Here is a 21,423-nt window from a genome sequence, read left to right as displayed (position 1 = left end):
TGGTCAGGTGATAATTTAATATCGCTGAGGAGAAAGACGCGGAGGTGGAGCCGGGACGCTTTCATCAGGCCAGGGATTTTTCAGGTCATTGCGGATTATAGTTTTTCCGTGGGCACGAGAATTCCATGGATTTCTACATAATCCCTGTTTTCCTTACTGCACCTTTTACATTGTTTTCGTGTCCCTCGATCATGGCGTATGGCAGGTATCCTAACGTACTGGCATCTACTGTTTGAGGAAGACCATTGGTGGAAGATGTATTCAGATCTGCTTTTGGCTTTATCTTTAATAATGCATTTAATTTAAGTTTAAGTTTATCATATGTTTTTCATGCAAAATCTCAATCTGAAAAGTAACCAGTAAGCTCTCACATAAATATAGTGGAGTAAAGGTATTCAGTAACATAAAATGAAAATACTCAAGTAAAGCACAAATCCCTAAAAGATGTGCTTAGGTACAGTACGTGAGTAAATATACTTAGTTACTTCCACCGCTGTTGAAGTCGACCACATCATAAAGCAATATTACACTAGTTTGTCTCGCATGTGTGTCCTTCAGCATTTGTCAGCACTCCTGTACTGTGTGTGTGTGTGTCCGTCACGTCCCAGCTGGTCAGCTTCAGCTTTGTAAAAGCCGCAAATAGATTTGCAGTTTTTTGGCCGGTGCACCTGCAGTTTGGACACAGATGTTTTAGCCTCTTTGAAGCTCCGAGTTGTCTCTTGTTGCTTTGAAAACTCGTATTTCAAAGCGCACGTTGCCCGACCTGTTTTATAGCTGACAAATGCTGCTAATTGGCATCGAATGTAATATGACCAAACTTTGTAGCAGCGTTTGTAGGCTGTGATTATTTGAGTCTTGGGGTCGTTTCACGTTTTGTTCTACGACATAAAATACATCAGTAAATATCCCACTCATGAATTTTGAAGGTTTTATGTGGTTAGCGGTTGCTAACAAGTGGCTAAATGAGACTGCAGAGGTTGTCTGGGATTAAACGTCTTCACGCTGAACACGGAAACTCATCGACTCAATAGTTCGCCTTTGCAGCCTCGTTGTATTTATACTCTATATCTCTCTCTCTGTTTGTCCATATCTGTCTGTATCGTCTCACAGGTTGGAAGCTTTAGTGTTGGTGACGCTGAAGTAATGCGACTGTGGTGTAGTTTGTTTATAGCATTAACATTAGCTTTTTACTTCTGCCGATTGCATTTCAAAAATCGAAAAAAAAAAAAGAATCATAAAGGCGTGTTCATATGTGAAGATTATCTTGCCGAACAAAACGTGTGTGAGTATCATAAACGTTTGTTTGCCGCAGAGTTTATTGTCTGCAATAATCCCGTTGGCTTTTTGTTGAGGGAACCAGGGCGATGCTAACCTCCGTCATCCCTGCAGCCCTCTATATCCCTGTCTTTCTTTTTAGAGAGTTTTTGGAGACTTTGAAGTTTATTTTTTTACTTTGACTCAGTAGATTTTGCATTAACTTGCATTTTAATGTGGGAAAATTGTCTCTTCCTTCCATAACTTCTTAATAATTTGTAATATGATTTTGTGTTAATAGCATACATTTAGTATGTGAGGGAAAGTATGTATGAAATAGAATCATTTGCTAAAAAGGCATTAACTAACTTATTTAATGACCCTATTAGCGTATTGCAACTGGCTATGTTTAATAAAACAGGGAATATGCTGGGACAGTAGGCAAGAGCTTTGCATGTTGGTTGTAATTATATCTTTAACAGAGTGTATGCAGCATGTGCATGAATATGTTATTGCTAGTATGTCAGCGCATTTACTGGACTGAAGCCCAGCTTACCTGCTCAGTAAATGCTGTTACTCCACTCGCCCTCAGCAGCTGATTGTACTATATATTATGCCTGCTTTCAGAGTTCATACTTTGAAAGTACCCTCAGAGGCAAGGTAACTCATCACGCAAACTCGCTATAATGCAAGGCACGCCGCCCTTACAGTGCAGCACTGTGCCTCCATTACCTGCTGTGGGATTTGTCTGGTGAGTGCAGCCTGCCTGCCGGTCTCTGTCTAATTCATGTTGTTGAAGGCACTGCTTGGGTTTGCAGTTCACATGCGTCTTGGCTGCATTTCAATTATATATGTTATCTTGGTAGTTTCACGCTGTAGGTGAGAAACAAGATGCAGAACGTATGTCTGCAGTTTTAATCTCAGTGTACTTCACTGTAAGTAATGTGCTTTCTATGTGTGAAAGCTTTATTCTTTGTTGTGTAAGGTTAGAAAACAAACCCAGTGGCTAAGTTTCTAATGCGTGTGTTTGTCTGTGTGTGTGTATGTGTGTGTGTGTGTGTGTGTGTTTTCATGCACCACAGTGATGCAATGTTCTGGCAGATATTTTTAGCATCTTTTCAAAATTAATACATTTTAATTAAGAATTCAGACTCTTTGGAGACAGAAGAGAGAGCAAACAGGGAGGTATGAGAACAGAAGGAGAGCAATATTAACAAGGTGAGAAGGAGAAAACAATACACACACAGTGTAGTACAGATGTCGATAGGAAAACATTTGAAACTCTATTTCTGGTGTCTCTTATCACTCTCTGACATGAAGGCTGAATGACACTGCAGTGTCCAATAAATACCTCATTCATTATGTGCAACAGCATTAGTGTGTGAGGTACATACATTTAAGTGTGTGTGTGTGTGTGTGTGAGTCACCAGCACAGTCTCCAGATGCAGGATTCAACTTCTGTTCAGTGACACAGCGTGCAGGGAGGCGAGGAGAGAGCGGATGTGACTGCCAAAAGCTTGCTTTAGTGCCACAGCTGGTGTGTGTGTGTGTGTGTGTGTGTGTGTGTGTGTGTGTGTGTGTGTGTGTCTCTGAATGTACACAGGTGCACCTTATGTGTATGTAGGGTTTCAAATGTGCATGTTTGCGCGTGTTGCAGCACAGAAGCCGCACAAGTGCATCCATCCATGTGTGCATGCGTACAGAGGCACAGCGAGGGAGAGGAAGAATAGCTCGCTCCTCCACAGTGTGTATTCTGTGGCTGCTGTTGAAACCAACTGTCAGGCAGAGAGGAGAGAGGGAGGAGACAAGGAGGGGGGATGGGAGCAGGATGACTAGGTGTGAAATCATAACCAGTGCTTATGGATGTAGAAAACCATACATCAGAGGTGTTTATTCGTATGAAATCACAGCCAAAGGGGTTAATCGGGCAGTAAAGGGTTTATAGGCGGCTTCCATCCGTTATATACACAGCTGTGAATCAGCGGCTGGAAAGAGGTGTTTGGGTTGATTATTTTTAACCATCATCATTCAGGATGATCACACCCTCCTCATCAAAATGTTTGATTCGACGCCCAGAACCTTTTGGTTAATATTCTCATCCCTGGTGCTTTGGGTTCCAACTTTCCAACTGTTTTTATAAATAAAATCCAAATATTTCTTGGCTGCAAACTCTGTGTAGCTTGATATTTACACCAAAGTGGACCAGAAAGGCCCAAGTCAGGTCAGGCTGAATATTTGTACTTATTTTATAGAGTTGAGTTTGGCTCAAAAACACACAGAAAATACCCTTTTTTCAGTTTCAGGCTTTAGCTGAGTTTAGGCTTCGAAAAATCTATACATTTGTCAAAAAGTGTTTTGGGCTCTGGTCGGACCAGACTGAAGGTTTCAGCTAGAAAACTCTCCCACACTTACATAGGCAGTGGTAGAATAAGTATTTAGACCCTTTACTAAAGTAAAAGTACTACTACCAACATGTAAAAATACTCCATAGCACGTAAAAGTCTGTCATCCAAAGGTACAATAACACTTTACAGTTCCCATTTCTTAGAAAGCAACTTATGTAAGTGTAAATTCATCGGACGGTTCTTGGGAAGGTCTACGGTTTGTGATTTGCTACTAATTATATGGCAAATTGACACTGTTTAATTGGTGCACCTACAATAAATCATTTAAATTATTTTCTAGTATAACCTTAAGAGTTTTCTTGGTGCTTTTTGGAGAGTTTAAGTCTTTATTACAGACAGTGGGGAGACAGGATGTTAGGTAAAGAGAGATGCTACAAAGGTCCCCATCCGGACGTTGCGGTTCGTGGTCGACTAAACGTGGCCCCTAAGCGTCTTAAGCCCCATAACCTAGAGACTATTTAAGTAATCAGGACAGCTAAAAATGCAAAAGTGTGTACATTTGTCTACATGCAAGCATACAATTCAACATTTATGGAGAATTAAGTTTCCAATAACTCAATAAAGGAATCATTTGTAAATGTTTTAAATGCAGTTGTTCTTTTAAGGACACAACGTAGCTCCCTCCTTGGATCTTTCAAGGAAGTCATTAGGAAAAAGCGGACCTGTAATAAAGGGGTACCATACCTTACAGATGTATTGGCGTGTCGTAGGTGGTCAAGCTGGAGCTTGGAGCTGGAGCATTTTAACTACCCAATACACTGTTGGGTATTTTAATCTGTAACAAGGCATCACTTTCTATAAATTAGTTATATATTGTATTTATATTATTACAAAATTACAAGATGTCCCTTTGAAATGAAGTGGAATAAAAGTATAAAGAAGCACAAAGTACACAAAGTCTGAGTTGGTAGAAAATCCCAAATTAACAAAATCTCTCCTCTTCCTTGGCTGCCAAAATTCACATTATGATTATTATACAAGAAAGAAATGTATGAATCTCAGCAGTTTTTCAGCCAGTCTTTCCTGTGTCCCACTGTCCCCCTCCCCTTTCTTTTCACCCCATTTCAAAGGTTCAGAGGTGAACTTTATTGGCATGACAGACGGGTGTCGAAGCCAAAGCCACTTCCACTGTTCAGCAGCCACCACAGAGCAGGCTGTCTTTTATTTCCAAACCATGTTCTATACTATCTCTACTGGTCTGATGTACCGTCACGGCTACCATATCCACTGACTATTGACACAGCACACAACAGCAGCGTGCTGAACCTTGTTCTCCTTATTATCTCGGCCCGCTCCTTCTTTTCATTTCATCTGGTTCTTTGTAAATGCCGTGTCCAGCGGTGTGAAATCTGTTAATCGATCGTGACACTGATTGTGGGCCGCTGTTGTAGGGCGACTGTGGCGACAGGGAGAGAGAGCGGGACAGAAGAGCCAGGGGGACAGAGAAAGAGCGTGGATTGGTGTGAGGCGTAGTGCACGTGGGTGAGAGTGTACACGTGCAAAAGAGAGGGTGAAACAGAAGGAGAGGAAGAGATGAAAGAGAGAGGGAGCACATGGATGAGAGACAGGAGGAGAATAATGGATGGGCGGAGTGTGTGTGTGTGTGTGTGTGTGTGTGTGTGTGTGTGTTCAGGGGTGAGAAGGGTGAATGAAATATTCCTAATTGCCAGGCTGAAGGTTGCCGGTTGCTGGTTTAACAGCTTGATGACTCTAATGGTCCATTGTGTGCCATTTAGATGTTGTTGTGGTTAAAAAGCTTTGGCAGCCACAGAGGACGCCTGTCACGGCAGCACGCAGAGAGAGAGAGAAGACGGGCCACACGTGTGTCTTAGAGTGTGTGTGTGTGTGTGTGTGTGTGCGCGTGTGCGTGTGTGTGTGTGTGTGTGTAAGAGCAGAGAGAAGAAGCGAAGAGGCAGAAGTGGTAAATGTGAGAAGAAGAAGAAGAAAGCACAGTTAATTCAGGTTTTTGTGATTTTTTCTTTATTGAGTTTTGGCACAAGTATATCCACAGGTGGGTGCATAAGAGTTAATCTAAATATACCACTTAAACATGGTGAAGGACTGTATTACATCAACAAACAACAATAACCCCCCCCCCCCATAATGATAGTAATAATTGACAGATATATTTATCTCCCAGTCTCCACAGAAGCACCAACACCAACTCAACAGTGGACTTTGTATCCTCAGATCTTTGAATTGATTCTAGAGACAAGAGGATGATGACACTAGTGTCAATGTGTCATCTGCATAAGCGTCAACTTACTGACTGACAGGGCCAATATATGTACTACTAGCTGCAAGTGTAATGACGGATATAAGAGGAGAGGGCACAGCAGTGGAAAAAGAGGCAAAAAGTGAGAAGGAGCAGACAAGGGCACAAAGACTGTCAACTATTTAATCCTGGTTAAGTTGGTGGCACTCATGGTTACCGTGGTAACAGCAAGTGCGGTTTAATACTACAGCAAACACTTGTTGAGCAGCTACTTTGTCAGCCAACGAGCATATGGCGTATCTGTTTACAGTGCAGCCAAACAAATGCGTGTTGTTTTAAGACAGAGGTCAGACAAAAAACACTAAACCTGATGATCTGTACGATGAATGTGAAACAGCAGCAGTAGGAGATGGTCTGTTAGCATTAGCTGTCACTTAATGCAGCTCTGATACGGCTGTAGGAGGGTGAACACTTAACAGGTGATGTCAACGAGGTAAAATTACAGAGTAATGCTGGATTGCATGCTGCATGGTTTCCTGTGAATCCGTTGTGTGTGTGGAGGAAATCTGAATCCAGTGTGGCAATGGCGGACTCCGCCTCTAACAATGAAAACTACTATATATATAGAGGTCAACAGAATGTAAAGACATTGAATGGCTATTGTTGAAAAACATGCAGACCATAAATAGGTATCAAAAACAGGTTTGATTTCGTGAAGGATTTTAACTTTAATTATTGCCAATAAAACAAATTTGAATTAAAAAAAAAGAGAGAGAAAGCGATGGAAGGATGCAGAGAACGTGAGTGAATTCTAGGATTGGGTATTAAGTATTCATAAGTCCAGCGGCAGGTTTTGACTCCATCTGTCCTGAAGCTAAACAACCTCTCACATCTCTGGTACGTGCAGCTCTGGCTCTCTGCTCTCTTGTCTCTTTTAAAGCTTCACTGACTCCACTTTCCTTTTTAATGAGGACAAACACACACACACACACACAGGTGTGCACGCACACACACACGCACACAGGTAACCACAAGCTCACACCAAGAAAGGATCTGATGGTGACATAACGAGGGAGTGTCTCTGTGCGTTAGCATCTTAAGAGACAGTGAAACAGAACGGGGGGGGGGGGGGGTTTAAGTATTTGTGCTCGGCTTTACACAGCAAAAAAAACAAAAAAAAAACGGGTTAGTTAGTCAGGGAGGGAAGACTGGAGCGAGGGAGGTAGGGGAAGAGGAGCATACAGATTGGCTTATTGTCTTAGCCCGTCGTCTAACATGTTCTGTTGTGGAGACAACCCCCCGCCACTGTCACGCCAATAAAGCAGATTTGAATTTGAATTTTCATCACAGTGAATGAAAGGAGTCCTCAGTAGGGGAGGGATGGGGTGGTAGAGACAGAGACGGGGTGGTCTGTGTGAATCAGTGATGAAAGAGGACTGAGGAGATGGTGAGAGAGGGAACACATAAACCTTTCTCAGTTTTCTCCTCGGCACATGCCTCCTAGTAATTTCTTCCTCATCATTCCAGAGATACAGAACATTTGTTACATCTGTCACCGAGCCGCCGCGGCGTCGACCCTTGCACCCCCGGCTTCTAGAGGTGTCGGAGAACGGGGACTTGAGGCTTACTCTGCAGTTGCACTTGTTAAGTCACTGTGGATGAGAGCGCCGGCTAAATGCCTGAAATGTAAATGTAAAATGCAGGGGATGGGCAGAGCGGTGGAGATAAAAGAGGAAGGAGATAGAGAGGGTAGTCTTTGCTTTGGGACTGGTGGGATTGGAGGGGCGAGGAGGAGGAGGAGGAGGGAGAACGGAGATAGAAAGGGTGGTCTTGCCACTGACAGTGACTGAGAGCGAGCCTTTATCGTGTTGCCAGGAAAAGAACACAGAAGCACATATCAACTGTACTCTCACTCTATCTCCCTTTGCTCTCTACTCGCCTCTCGCACTCTCCTCCTCCTCCTCCTCACCCCTCGCTCTTTCTCTTCCCTCTGAAGATCGCGTAGTTGCATGTTTCACTCATTTCTGTAGGCTGAAGACAGCTTTAAGGGTAAATGTTGACCTTGTCCCTCGCTTTGTTGCCGTTGCGCATACCGATGTATCTTAGATCAACTATGAAATTGGGGGTGAGCTGAGGTGAAAAACCCCTGATAGTGGATTCATGTAAGATGAGAATGTGTGTGTGTGTGTGTGTGTGTGTGTGTGTGTGTGTGTGTGTGTGTGTGTGTATGAGAGAGAATTCAGTTTTCATAGTGTGAAGTAGCGAGAAACAGCCACAGCATGATGATGGCTCTGGGCCTACAACTGACAGCACAGCCCAGGTGCACCCTGGGATGCATGATAGATGGAGAGAGGGAGGAAGGAGGAAGAGAGCAACAGAAGGAGAGAGCCGAGAGAGACTTAGCAGGGGAGGCTACGACGGGAAGGGAAAAGGGAAAAAAGTTGCAGAGGTTGTCGAAGAATGGAGGGGAGGGAGGAGGGAAGACGGCCGAGTGGGAGGGAAGAATGGAGTGGAGGAAGGAGAGAGGGGGATAATAGGGGGAGAGATGGAGAGCCGAGAGTTGAGGGCAAGCCAGAGCAGCAGATTGAAATCAGTAGATATGACAGGAGTGGAAGAGATAGCAGAGGACAGACAGAGAGAGCGGAGGGGGAATAAATGGATTAATAACATCCCTCATCTGGACCATACTGCCCCCCTCCCTCCCCATCACTCCTCTCCATCTCTGCTCCCTCCCGCTCAACCCACCGTCACCTTTCCCCTCCTCCCCTCCGCTTGTAGCAAGGGACAGGAAGAAAGATGTCTGACTACAGAAGCGTGCTCACCTCCCTGACTCCCTAAACCACTTTACAGCCGCCTTGGGACACTCTGTGGTCCTCCTGAACCTCAGCGTCTTCACTGTCCCCACTTCCACTCCCAACCCAGTGACTTATCCTCCCTCTTCACTGAGGACAATTTTAGAGAGTTGCTTAGTTGAAAAGCGGACAACTAAAAAGCAGCAAAAGACCGAAAATAAAACAATATAATATAAACTGACGGTCTATGTAATCAGGTAACTTTTGAGTTTGACATAAATCTTTACAAGTTAAGATGATTCCACAGAAACCCGTCCCTCCTTTCCCCCACCCTCTTCACTTTTATGTTCAGATTTTGGTGATTTTGAATGAAGGTTGAATCTGTGCATCAGTCCTGCATTAGCACAGTGGGGCTTTACCTGAGAAAAGAAACTCTTAAATCTTTGCTTTGGTCATTGTGGTCTGGTATGGCTCTGGGTGAACTGGCTTGAGTCAGACATAATTCCAAACAGGTTATACACGAGATGTTTGACGGATCTCTACTTCACGGAGACAGTAACATTCATTCTACACTTCATCTTGCTTTATTTTGTCATCTAAGTGGCATTAATGGTTGACAGGGTTTGAGAGTTTGGAGAGGATCATATTATCCTCTTGTCATTTACTGACTAGTCCAACTGAAGCCCCCAGTGTTTTCCGTTACCATACACTCTGTGGGGAAATATTATTCACAGGTTGACTCACAAAATGGACCAACACATCATCATACCTAAACCACAGAATAGGCCGCTTGCCAATAACTCACAAAACGACATATGACAGGTGGAGAGTACCAGCGACAGGCGTACCGGACCTTCATTGTCGAATATGCAAAATGCCAAAAAAAAAGAAAAAGAAATCAAAAAACTAAGCTAGTGAGCCGGGCATGCTAACACTTAATTACTTAGACTTATGTTTTTTAAAAGGCTAAAATGCTGAGTTTTCTCTTAAATGTGGAGATTAATAGGAGAGGTCTCAGCCAGTCTATGTCACTGCTTATCTATAATGTTTTACAAAATTCAGTCGTACATAGGTTAAACACTCACTTTCCATCTGATTACTTATCACTCAGCCTCACCCAGCTGTACATTTCCAGAGACAAACGCACAGATATAAAAGCCAGACTATGTCCCTGTACTTTGTAGACACACCCTATTTAGTCTCCTTAGCCCGGCTCTACCAAACACACACAGAAAGAACTATTACTATTCTACAAGGACCAGGGGACAAACAAGAGAGCAGCAGGAAAGGCATCAGACTGCAGAGGCCCCTCGGTGGGTCGTCTGCTAAACTTAGAGCAGAAATGGGCCAGAGAGAAACGATCTGTGCATTCGTGTGACTGTCCCTGTGTCTGAGTGTTAAGTGGTATTAACTTCCATTCAGACACTGTCTGATTATGTCAAGATGAGAAACAAAACACCCTCTCAGGCATTGTGTCTCTCACCCAGTTTAATTTGTTTCTTCCAGGTTGTTTTTGGATTTTTCTTTCTTTCTTTCTTTCTTTCTTTCTTTCAACCTTGAAATCCCTGGCAGGGTCCGGTGGCAGTGGCCGGGCAGCCACATTGCAATCAAAATCGTGTTGAGGCAAATTTAGTCAAATATTTTAATGAAGACCTGTGCGTTTTTTTTTTTTTAATTAAGGTTCAAAAAGTACTTAAAATAAGGTCACTGTTAATTAGATGATGGTCTGACAAATGTGCAAGCTAATTAAGCTTGTATGTGTTTGATTAAAGATAAGTAGGCTTCCATGATAAGAAATGTGATGATGAGGCATGAGAAGAGCGAAGTAGAGGGAAAAAGGAGATACGTGGAGTGAGGGGAGGTTTAATTGAGGTAGAGATAATAAGTGTGTGTGTGTGTGGAGCGAGAGAGAGAGCGAACGAATGGGACGGAGACGAATGAATCGGGAGCAGAGAAGAGGGCTCGTCATCAATACGTAATTTCAGCACACGTTGGTGATGGCGGCTTGTGCTCAGAGGCTCTTTATCACAAGCTTGAGCACTTATGTGTGTGTGTGTGTACATGTGTGTACCCCTGCATCCATCTCTACTGTGTGTGTGTGTGTGTGTGTGTGTGTGTGTGTGTGTGTGTGTGTGTGTGTGTGTGTGTAAATGCCTGTGGCTGTGGTGAGTTTATATCTCCTGCCCACTGTCTTTTAAATTCACTATATTCAAGTGAAGGCCAGCTGCCCCCCCCCCCCTCCTCCTGCCTCACCTCCCACCCCAGCTCTCTTTTTTCATCCCTCTCTCTCTCTCTCTCTCTCTCTCTCTCTCTCTCTCTCTCTGGCTGGCTTCTCTTTCCATCAGGCAGTGTAGCAGCAGTCAATAGCAACCCCCCCCCCCCACCCCCACCCCCCGCTCAAGTTCAAAGGAGCCTTTATAGGAAGGATAGAAATATGCATTGCCAAAAACCTCCCAGCAACAGACACCATCGTCTCTCTCTGGCTTGCTCTACCTTTCTATCTCAGTCTTTGTCTCTCCTCCACTCACACTGTTTCTTTCTGTCTTTGCCTCATCGCTACTTCCTCACAAAGAAAAAGTACCTATATGGTATATAGTGCACTTAAGGTTTATTAAAAATGCTTTGGAATTGATATTGTTGCTAAGGGAATGACCACCTAGTACCTTATTTATGGGCTAATTAGGATGTAAGCCCCCGCTCCAAATTCTCCCACATTATCTTGTTTTTTATATCAGTTTTTCAGGAGAGGTAATGACACTAGCCAGACCAATTGGCAAATGTTAAACGAAATATAAGTATTAAGTAGCTATTAGTGGTCTTCACAGGTCCAAAAAGTCCCAATACGAAACGGACCTGAAAAAGAGAGACAGTCTTACCGGATCTGAATACACCCGAGGATAGTTAGGTGGTGATATTTTCTTCTGTGGTGATTAAGACACACCACGTAATCAGCGCTCGGAGACATATTTACATCCATGGCAATGAATCTGGACCCAGTCTGGTTCTAGGTAGAGTCATGAGGACCTCTAGTATTTATGCATCTACAAAACACATTGAACACAAGGGATAACACATTAATGCAAGAGCACTTACATCCAACATAGTCTCAAGATGATGAAAACCAAGACAGGACTTCAGCACAAACCAACTGTAATAAATATTAATATCAGAATGCTTGAACAACAAACATCTAACTGATGACTCATGAAACTTTCATTAACACATAGTTAATGAAAATATTTGTATTGTTTCTTTATCTTTGTCCACCTTGGAAAATGTGTTGCTTTGCGTCACCAGTAAGCTGCAGCCTCGTACCAGCTGACATGAGCAGTGTGTGTGTGTGTGTTATCTAAAAACAATGTGTTCTCTGGTCTTATTGTATAGTTTGGTGGAAACGACTGGGCAGCCGCAGTCATACTGGAATATGTTCTATTACATCGTGTTCGCGTTTATTTCTTCATGTGATCACTGTACAGTACACTCAGCAGGTTAGGAGTGTGCCTCGTGTTGTTTTATCATGCCGTTGTGTGTGTGTGTGTGTGTGTGTGTGTGTGTGTGTGTGTGTGTGTGTGTGTGTGTGTGTGTGTGAGTGCTGGTGCGTGTCCAAAGCAACACCCCAGTATTAGACTGTGATTGCAGTCGTGATTTGTCATTTTGTGTTTTGTATTGTGTGCGTTTGAGTGTGCCCTTCTATTTGAGGGTGAGTTTTGAATGCGGCTATGTGTGTGTGTGTGCTCGTGTGTCTGTGTTGAAAGCCATTCAAATGTGTGTGTGTGTGTGTGTGTGTGTGTGTGTGTGTGTGTGTGCATATTTCAGAGCAAGATTGGAAGTGGGTCTATTTCTTTTGCAGTCACTGATGTGCCCCTGTGTGTGTAATTGAAATACCTGAGTTATTGACTCTCTCTCCCCTCCAAGTCAAATAACTGCTCCAGGAGTATGTGAGTGCACTCATTTGGGGGCTGTGGGGCAGAGCAGCCAACTCTGGCAGACCAAGGCCTGTCAACCAAGGACTACTTGTTACTACACTCTCTCACACACACACAGACACACACATATTTAACACAGAGCCCTACTAAGGCCAAACCTACACAAATACGGACATGCAGGCAAAATTAGAGGCACAAACACACACATTGATGCAGACAGACACACATACGGAATCCCACACATATACTGATATGTCTCAATCCCCCCCCCCCCCCCCCCCCATGCTTCCTGTAGACGAGGGCACACATGCGTCCCGTCTCTCTCTTCCTGTCTCTGACAGCAGCAGTCCTCTGTGGCTGAACAACTCAGGCTTAGCCTCCTCCTGCCTAAATGGCTGGCTGACACACACACACACACACACACACACACACACACACACACACACACCTCCGTTTGCCTGCTCCTTCACTGACTCCTGGCTTGCTGCCCCTTCACTGCTCACTCGCTCCACACAGGATCACAGCCGTCTGCCAGCCTGCCCTCCTTCTCTCCATTCATCCTATTGTCACCACATTGTCCTCTTCCTCCGTCCCTCTGGACGCTTCAAATCTCAGCTACATCCTCGCTGCTTTTTGTACATCTCTATCTTTATTCTCGCGTTGCTTAATTCCTCTCTGTTTCTCTGTTTCCCTCTTTTCGCTTATCTGTTCCCTCCTCTACGGTTTTATCTGCTCTTTTTCTATCTCTCGCCGTTATCTCTCCATCTCTCCCTCTCTCCCCTGTCTCCACCGGCCATTCATCCTGCTGTATTGTGTGATGTAGCGTATTGTTGTCTGTGTACAGTAGCCAGCGCTGACGTCAGCCACCGATCCACAGAGAAGACAGTGTCCGGCTCAGAAGCGTGTCCAAAGCCTTGCTGGCTGGCTTCCTGCGTCTGGCTGTCTGACTCGCTGGCCTGGCTACCCCCTCTGGGAATTTTAATACTCACTAATCGATCACCTTGTGCCAACAGAGGTGATAATGTGGCCAGACCCTAATTATTGTTGCTGTAAATGAAGAGAGGTGTTTTGCAGCACTTCTTTTTATTCAAGGTTTCTTCTCACCCTCCCTCGTCTCCCTGCTTCTGCGTGGGTCTTGCTCTTCTTTTTGCATGTATTTTTCTCAAAGGCTAATGAAAATTCTGCAGACCTCTGGCACTCTGAATGAGTGCGTTGGACAGTACATTAATACTGCTCTTAAGAATAGAGAGATAGAGAGAGGAAGCCAGAGGAAATGGGGAGGGGGGCGGGCAGGGTGGCTGTGTAGAGGATAAAAGGGGGGAGCGGGTGTGCGCAAATCTGAAAATTCAATTATAACTGTACCCTGGCAGTAAGTCCACTGGTATAAATGCGACGGCAGAGCGAGAGAAGAGATGGATAGAGATGGATGAAGGACGAGAGAGAAGAGATAGAAAGTTGAGGAACAAGTGGATTCAAGTTGAGTACAGCACCAGTGTGTGCATCATTATTTCATGATTTTGAAACACAGCCTCTGCATTGAGCCCTGCATGAGATGCACACGATTTAGATTTCACACAGCACACGGCATGATAATGACATGTTCTCAACCTCACGGAAGCAGCACATTACGCTCGTTATTTGCGAGAGCGTTCAGCAAGTGTTTCACACGCGCATTTTTACCTTTCAACATGCCACCTCAATGGTATAGCCCTGATCTCATTAATGCAGGAACAAGGTACCGGATCAACCCGTGCGCGTCCCCTGGGAGGGGCAGGTTAGCCTTTGATGTTGAGTGAAGCACAGAGAGAGTCCTAAGAAGCCAGAGAGATTTCAACACCCCACCTGCCTGCATTCCTGCCTGCCCTGGCTGTCAGCTGCAACTGATTTTACGCACATACAGTCCAACAATCCAACACGAAACACACAGCAAAATCATTCATATCGTTTGCCACATTAGGAGCCTGAACATCCAAGAACAATAAACACACCACTGTATATTGTGCGCGCAGGAGTCGGGCTCACCCATGCACATTAATGAGCTCATGTCACAGAACTGCAGTCTTGTCTAGACTAGCATTTCTCACCTCCTCCTCTTCTTCTGTCCAGTTCAATATTCCATTTCAACACCGGTGGCAGGACGCAGGCTCGGATATCAGCCTGTGAGCGATGTTTATTATCGCGTCTGTCTCTGACTGTACCGCTGTTTGGTTTGCTGTACATTCTGCATGGCTCATATTTAGATTTAGCCTTTCAAAGGGAAGGGACTGAGTGAATGCTTTATGTACAGTGTGTCCAGTGTGTAGGTGTGTGCCACTTCTGCTGTATTCATCGTCTAATACCTAGCACATCGCAGGTTACATTGAAATTGCATTGTTCCAACACGGCTGTAATAAAACAAATTGATGAAAATGATCGATGAGATTAAGGACAGCAGCTTCGAGTCCCCAGAATTTTCTCCAGCCACCCCCGTGTACAAACTCATTAAAGGAGTCATAAAGGCAACTAATGAAAATCATGACCGGTATCATTACAAGCCCACCAGTGTCCTCTCGCCTTTCTCCTCTGTGAGCGAGAGAATAAAGGCGGCTAAATTAATGTTCGCACCAATAATGTTACAAAACCACCGCCGTCCTTTAAGTAGTATCTGTTCTCCTCTGTGTGTAAAGCCAACTAAATTAAAGTTCAGGCCAATATTGTTACGTAACCACTTACACTCTGCCTCTTTGTTCCTCTGTGTGCTTCTGTCATTTTCAGGATGACAACTCCATGTTCTTTCAATTTGGCCCCTCCATCGAGCAGCAGGCTTCGGTCATGCTGAACATCATGGAGGAATACGACTGGTACATCTTCTCCATCGTCACCACGTACTACCCGGGTTACCAGGACTTTGTCACCAAGGTAACCATGCTCAGCAGCAACAACATGCACAAGTAATCAGGACGTAAAGGCCAGATGACACAGAGCAGAAGATGAATTAGCTTCCATCTCTGATCACTGTAATGTCACAATAGAAATATAGCCATGTATTGGGAAATTTACTGTATAAATAAGCATATAAAATCTTATGATGCTGATCAGAGACAAGTTTCAAGCATTTAATGGTTGGTATGAACCCCACCACTGGACGTGAGAACCTTTCTAATAATCCAAATTTAGAGAGATTTCAGCAACCATTATATAATATTGTCACAAGTCACTTGTACAAGTTTGTCAACAAATGACAGAATATAGCAGCTTTCCTCATGTGCTATAGATTTTGTGTGCAAAAAAACTTTGTTGCAGAATCCATGATAATGAAGCAAACCACTGTCTCATGATCAGCCTCTTCTTCCTCTGTCCCACCCAGATCCGTAGCACCATCGAGAACAGCTTTGTTGGCTGGGAACTGGAGGAAGTTTTATTACTTGACATGTCCGTAGACGACGGAGATTCAAAGATCCAAAACCAGCTGAAGAAGCTCCAGAGCCCCGTCATTCTTCTCTACTGCACAAAAGAAGAGGCCAACACCATCTTCGAGGTGGCCCACTCTGTCGGGATCACTGGCTACGGCTACACGTGGATAGTGCCCTCGCTGGTAGCTGGAGACACTATTGTAGTCCCTGCAGAGTTCCCCACAGGTAGGAAATCTACTATAGCAGAGTACTTGAATACAAGTCGTAGAGGTCCACTTGCACATGCAAAATGTCCATGGTGTCACGGGTCCAGGAAGGTTGGATTAAGAAAGTCATTACTGAGGTGTAAAAACTCCAGAGCTGCATACACAAAACTTATTTCTGCATTAAGCTTTATTGTGTGATCAAGTCCTTAAACTTGGGCACAAACGTGTGATGGCCAGGTAGACATACTGATGTTAAGTGTTCATCGGGCAGTTTGCTGTATTCATAGTTGAAAATGCTGACCCACTGCCCATCCAGTTGATTTTGCAATTATTCTGCTGATAGCTTGATATGATGTTTTCGGATGGCTCAGTTTTGTGGCTCTTACCTCCATACTCTGAGGACGGTTTGTTAAATGTGTGTATGTTTGGTGTTGAAGTGGCATTTTACCACTTTCCACAGTGGCCAGCTGTTTTATTGAAACAGAATGTGCCTATTGAGCATGAGGGTGCTAATGGAAGCTGTTACCTTACATGCAGTGTTTGGTTGAAGTTTATCCAAAGTGCGTTACCAGCACCATGAATGCATGCATTTTCTCTGATTCCGCAGTGCTATTCTCTACAGCATGACTACCCAGCTAGGGTATTAAAAAGGGGTGTTAAAAAGTCAGTGACTAACATATACGTAGCTAGCATTTTACTGTTGTTGTGTCAATGTTAGCTAACATTAGCCACCATAAGCTACTGGTCATACCAGACCAAGTGAGGCTGTAGCAGCAAACTCAGTGTTTTAAACTGAGCAATGGTGCGTTTTATTGCTTAAGAATGCAGCTTTTAAGAGTTTTATGGTCTTTATTTCACAATTTTCATAATCAGCTAAGAAGGGATACAATTAAAATTTCTGGAAAAGGCCACTAAATGTACCTTATTTTGTCAAATTACTGTCCCAAGTCCAAGAATGAGCTTTCACCCTCAAGACAATGTTTATCCCGTCACTAAGGATGGGGTCAGTGGCTCCAATGCTAACAGCACTGCTAGCTCGGAAGCAGCAATGTCATGTTGCTGTTGTTATGCAATGCTGAAGTGTCTCACTTTGGTCATCAGGAAGGACGAGGCCAAAATGTCAGTAACTGCTCATGAAAACAAAGACATACACCCTTATCCAAGAGACGGCAACATCCATCTGCTGAGAAGTTAGTCGTCTCACATTTGGCGTACCTCACCACAGAGCGAACACTGAGCCTCTGAAGTGTGTTTTCCAAATGTTATTTTCAGTCAGCTATTTGGATTTTTCCTGCATTACAAAATACAAACTGACCTTTTCCAATAGGAAGAGAAGGAGCGTTTCTCCCCTGCTCTCCCCCCGCAACACCACTGGAGGTCATTCTAACCTTTGAAGGTCAAATGTGGAACCAAAGTGACATCCAAGTTGGGGTGCATTAACCACACAACCTGCTCACGCAATGTGTCAGGCACACCTGTCAGACTGCCTCATGTAACGCGACTTTCAGTACTTGGGGGCGGACAGACACTTTTAGAAAGGCCAGCTCTCAGTGGGAATCAAACCTGTAACTGTTAGTGATGTTGGAACTTTCCACGACCTCAGTCCTGTTTTCCTCTCTGTAGGACAGTAAACCTTAGAGCAGGTAGTATATTTATGCTGGACGTATGAGCCTGGTAATTTGTTGGTGTTTTGACTTGTTGATTTACAGTGAAGGGGAGGTATTACACTGCTGCCTGTCCTCAGCAGTTTCTGGGAAATGGTTGCCAGACGGAACCTGAGATCGTTGTGCCGTTCAAGCACCGTAACTCAACTCCTCTGCTCCCTTATTGGCACCCATGGATGATTTACTCTAAATGGGAGTTAGGGGTGTGTTTGCGAGCCTGTGTGTGTGTGCCTTTATTGTGTAATGTGTGTGTGTGTGTGCATTTGTCTGTGAAATGTGCAATTGGCTCATGGTTTCATTTGCATGCAAAAATAATGGGTGAGTGCAATCAAATGGGTTTTGTGTTTGTGCTTTTGGGTATACCTCAAACGGAGGAGGGCCAGAGTGTTCACTTGTAGGGCAGGGTGAACGAAATTACGGTCGTGTGTGTGTGTGTGTGTGTGTGTGTGTGTGTGTGTGTTTGTATCAGTTTGTCTGTTCCAAATGAAGGTTCCACTCTATAAAGTTTGATATATCACCATATCAGTTATGTAAATCACACAACAACTTCCCTCTTGATTTATGTTGCCACAGAGATAATTGTGACTAGCTCATGCACTGCCTAGGTGATTACAGAGTGGAGCTGGCGGACTGGCTGCGTTGATGGACACACACAAACCTCTTTCAGTCAACACTGAATTATCATGGGATTAATCATATGGGACATAATGACAGATAGCAGGCTAAATGTCATCCACTCATTTAATGCCAGATGAATGGGATACAGACTGTGCCTTTGCTGTGGTCCAACATAAACAACAATATGACAGATATTAAGTAGAGCAGACCATCTATATTTTGTCTTAGTTCAAATAAAATAGGTGTCTTGTGTATTTATGGAAATATATGTATTGTAAAATAGGATGCTACATGTATAGAGATCATATTATAGTTTGCATGTTGAATATAAGTCAGTATGCAGATGGCTGAGCTTCTGCTCACATCACTGCTGCTGCAGGATATGTGCTTGTCAATGCTGCCCTCTGCCAATAAGATGATGGTTGGATGTTACTTAGCAGCCTCAGCAGTGACAGTCTGTAAAACCTGCACTGAGAGCAGCCTCACCGTCATGACGAGCTGCTAAAGCACCGGAGGGTTAACAAGTGCTATTGCAGAGGCATGGACATCGTGACAATAGCATTCAACGCCATGAGAAAGTAATTAAATTAACCAGGATGAAGATTCTACTGAACAAAGGCAAGACACTGGCATGATATTTGAAGACGTTAGGCATTCAGCTGCAGAACTCAGTCATTCAACCATCCCTTACATCTGAGTTTCAACCCCAACGTCGGAAAAGCCACATGAAGCGTGTAGCGGCAGTCAACCACACTAACTTCTGAACTAACACAGAGCCAAATGACACCATGGCACAGCATGTGACTGAGGGTTTGGTGGTGTGTGTGCTCTGGGTGACTCCAGCAGTTCAGGGTTCAGCAGAAGGTGCGCACAGGCTGTGGGGCGAATTTGCTTACAAGGCACACTTAATAATTTGCACCAAGTGTGATGAAGAGCCCCCAATTCTCAAGGGTAATTCCACTGATGCCTTCCTTAAGTGGCACTCTGGGGAACCATCTCTCCTCCTTCCTTTCCTTTCCTCCTTGTGTCACGCTGTTGTTCCCTCGCTTCTCATTTCTTTTGCTTCTATATCTTTGTCTCTGCTGCTGTCTGACTTTTTCTCTCTGCTCTCTCTTTTTCCTCCTCGTCGCTCTCTCTCTCTCTCTCTCCATTCTTCCTGATCAGAGTTACACACCAACGTAACCACCCAATCTGACATCATCAACAATAATAAGCTGTTTCCAAAAATACCCAGTGATACGGTAGTTTTGCTGTTACGCTCTCCAATCAGTTTGCCTGCATGTGGACACTCTTATGTCTGCAGTTGCTGTGATTTTCTTTGTGTATGTGCATATGTGTGTGACAGGGAGACAGCCTTTGCCTTCAAACAGAGGCAGTGGCCAGTTTACAGGCCAGAAAAAGGCTTTACAGCTGCTATGGTGCTGTTCAGCTATAACATCGCCAGTTGACATGTCTGTGTTGTGACATTTAAACATGTCCTGAGAGATGTATGAACATATAAGCAGCAGCTCCAAGATGTAGAAAAGAGGACACCACACACTCACACACACGCATACATGTTCCGATGAAAGAATCTTTCCCATGAAATAATAAAAGTGAAGTGTGCAAAAAGGAACAAGCAATGGGAGTGAGTGAGTGAGTGCTGAGGAAGTGTCAACAGTGTGTGACATTAGATGTGGTCCTGGAGGGCCGGAGCTGTCAGTGCTGAGGCCCCGCGAGGAAGGCAGGTTACCAGGCCGCCTGTCTATTTCTGCCCACTGACATGGTAGTGGACTGGCTGACATGTGGTCATACTCTGTCAGATGGATGCAGAGCGACTGATGGACGGAGAGAGGGGGACAGATTAAAAGGCAGACAGATAGCCAGATAAATTGACTTGAAGGCAGTCCGTGCTTCGCTGAGAGCTGTGTGACCGGAACCCAGGGGTGTCCGATGGGTCCCAGACAGAAAGATCAGTTATTGGCCATTTTCAGAAGTCATAAGGGCGCTTGGTGCTGAGAGTTAAGATAAGACCAGGCTTTTGATCTGGAAAGTGTCTGTGTTAAGTTGACCATTCTCTAAATCCACCCCCCTTAGTTACTGTTGTTGCCTGTCAAGCTTTGAAGCTCGAACAGAGCTGAATTCTGTTTTAACACAGCACATATACAGTTCACAGGGATAATGGTGGCAGATTTACCACTTGAAATTTTCAGTAAGCTTCGATTTCTCACAGAAAACAATAAACAAAAGCAGCCATTTCATTTATGGCTGTCAGCCGTGGATTGTCGCTGGCAGACTTTTATCAGCTCGCGCAAGCAAATGCTTTCGGTAAAACTCTGAGTTCTGTCTTTTTTAATGTTTCCATGTAATTAAGGGTTATTTGTTCTAACATACCCTTGATTTATGCTTGAATGGTCATATTTTTGAACGGTATGCTTCATTTATACCCAAGAAATGGATTTGAAGATTAGGAATAACCAATGAGTTTGGCCACACTATCTTACACAAGTTTGGCTGGGGTTTCCGGAGTAATGTAAACTCTCCGAAACCAAATGAAGAGCAGGACAGAGCAGCTACCTTTATTCAAAACTATTATACAGTAGCGCAATGGCTCCAACGCAGTAGATGTTCCAGTCTTGAAGGTATTTTTCTAATGTAACCCGACATGAGGAAGTGAGATAATGACATGCCCCTCACCTTTGGAAATAACACTAGGTTACTACTGTAGGTACGAAGTTAGTTAGCTGGGCATGCTAGTTTGCAGCTAGCATTACAGTTTAACCCATTCCTTACACTTTTGCGCTAGTGTTTTTGGATTTAGAGAGGTGATAAAAACAACCATCCAACTCTTAACTACGGCCTAATGCACACATCTTTAACATGGAGAAACCCAAAGCTTTGACAGACATGCCATGCCTAGTTACGGGTGCTATGGACAGTCGCTGTTAAGGGAAAGTGGGCGACACTAAACC

The 21,423-nt window shown here is 44.1% G+C and overlaps 1 protein-coding gene across 1 annotated transcript in view; it reads left to right on the top strand.

The window, feature by feature from the left end:
* Window positions 1-21,423, top strand: part of grin2ba (glutamate receptor, ionotropic, N-methyl D-aspartate 2B, genome duplicate a) — an 81,030-nt gene that overhangs the window by 21,151 nt on the left and 38,456 nt on the right. Inside the window, exons 2-3 of the mRNA XM_070922680.1 lie at window positions 15,347-15,490; window positions 15,939-16,209. Of these exons, the coding sequence (XP_070778781.1) occupies window positions 15,347-15,490; window positions 15,939-16,209 (415 nt within the window). The remainder of the gene's footprint in view (window positions 1-15,346; window positions 15,491-15,938; window positions 16,210-21,423) is intronic.

The sequence above is a fragment of the Enoplosus armatus genome, chromosome 17 (assembly GCF_043641665.1).
Source record: "Enoplosus armatus isolate fEnoArm2 chromosome 17, fEnoArm2.hap1, whole genome shotgun sequence".
In the NCBI taxonomy this organism is placed as follows: Eukaryota; Metazoa; Chordata; class Actinopteri; order Centrarchiformes; family Enoplosidae; genus Enoplosus; species Enoplosus armatus.
This window is presented reverse-complemented; position numbering and strand designations above follow the sequence as displayed.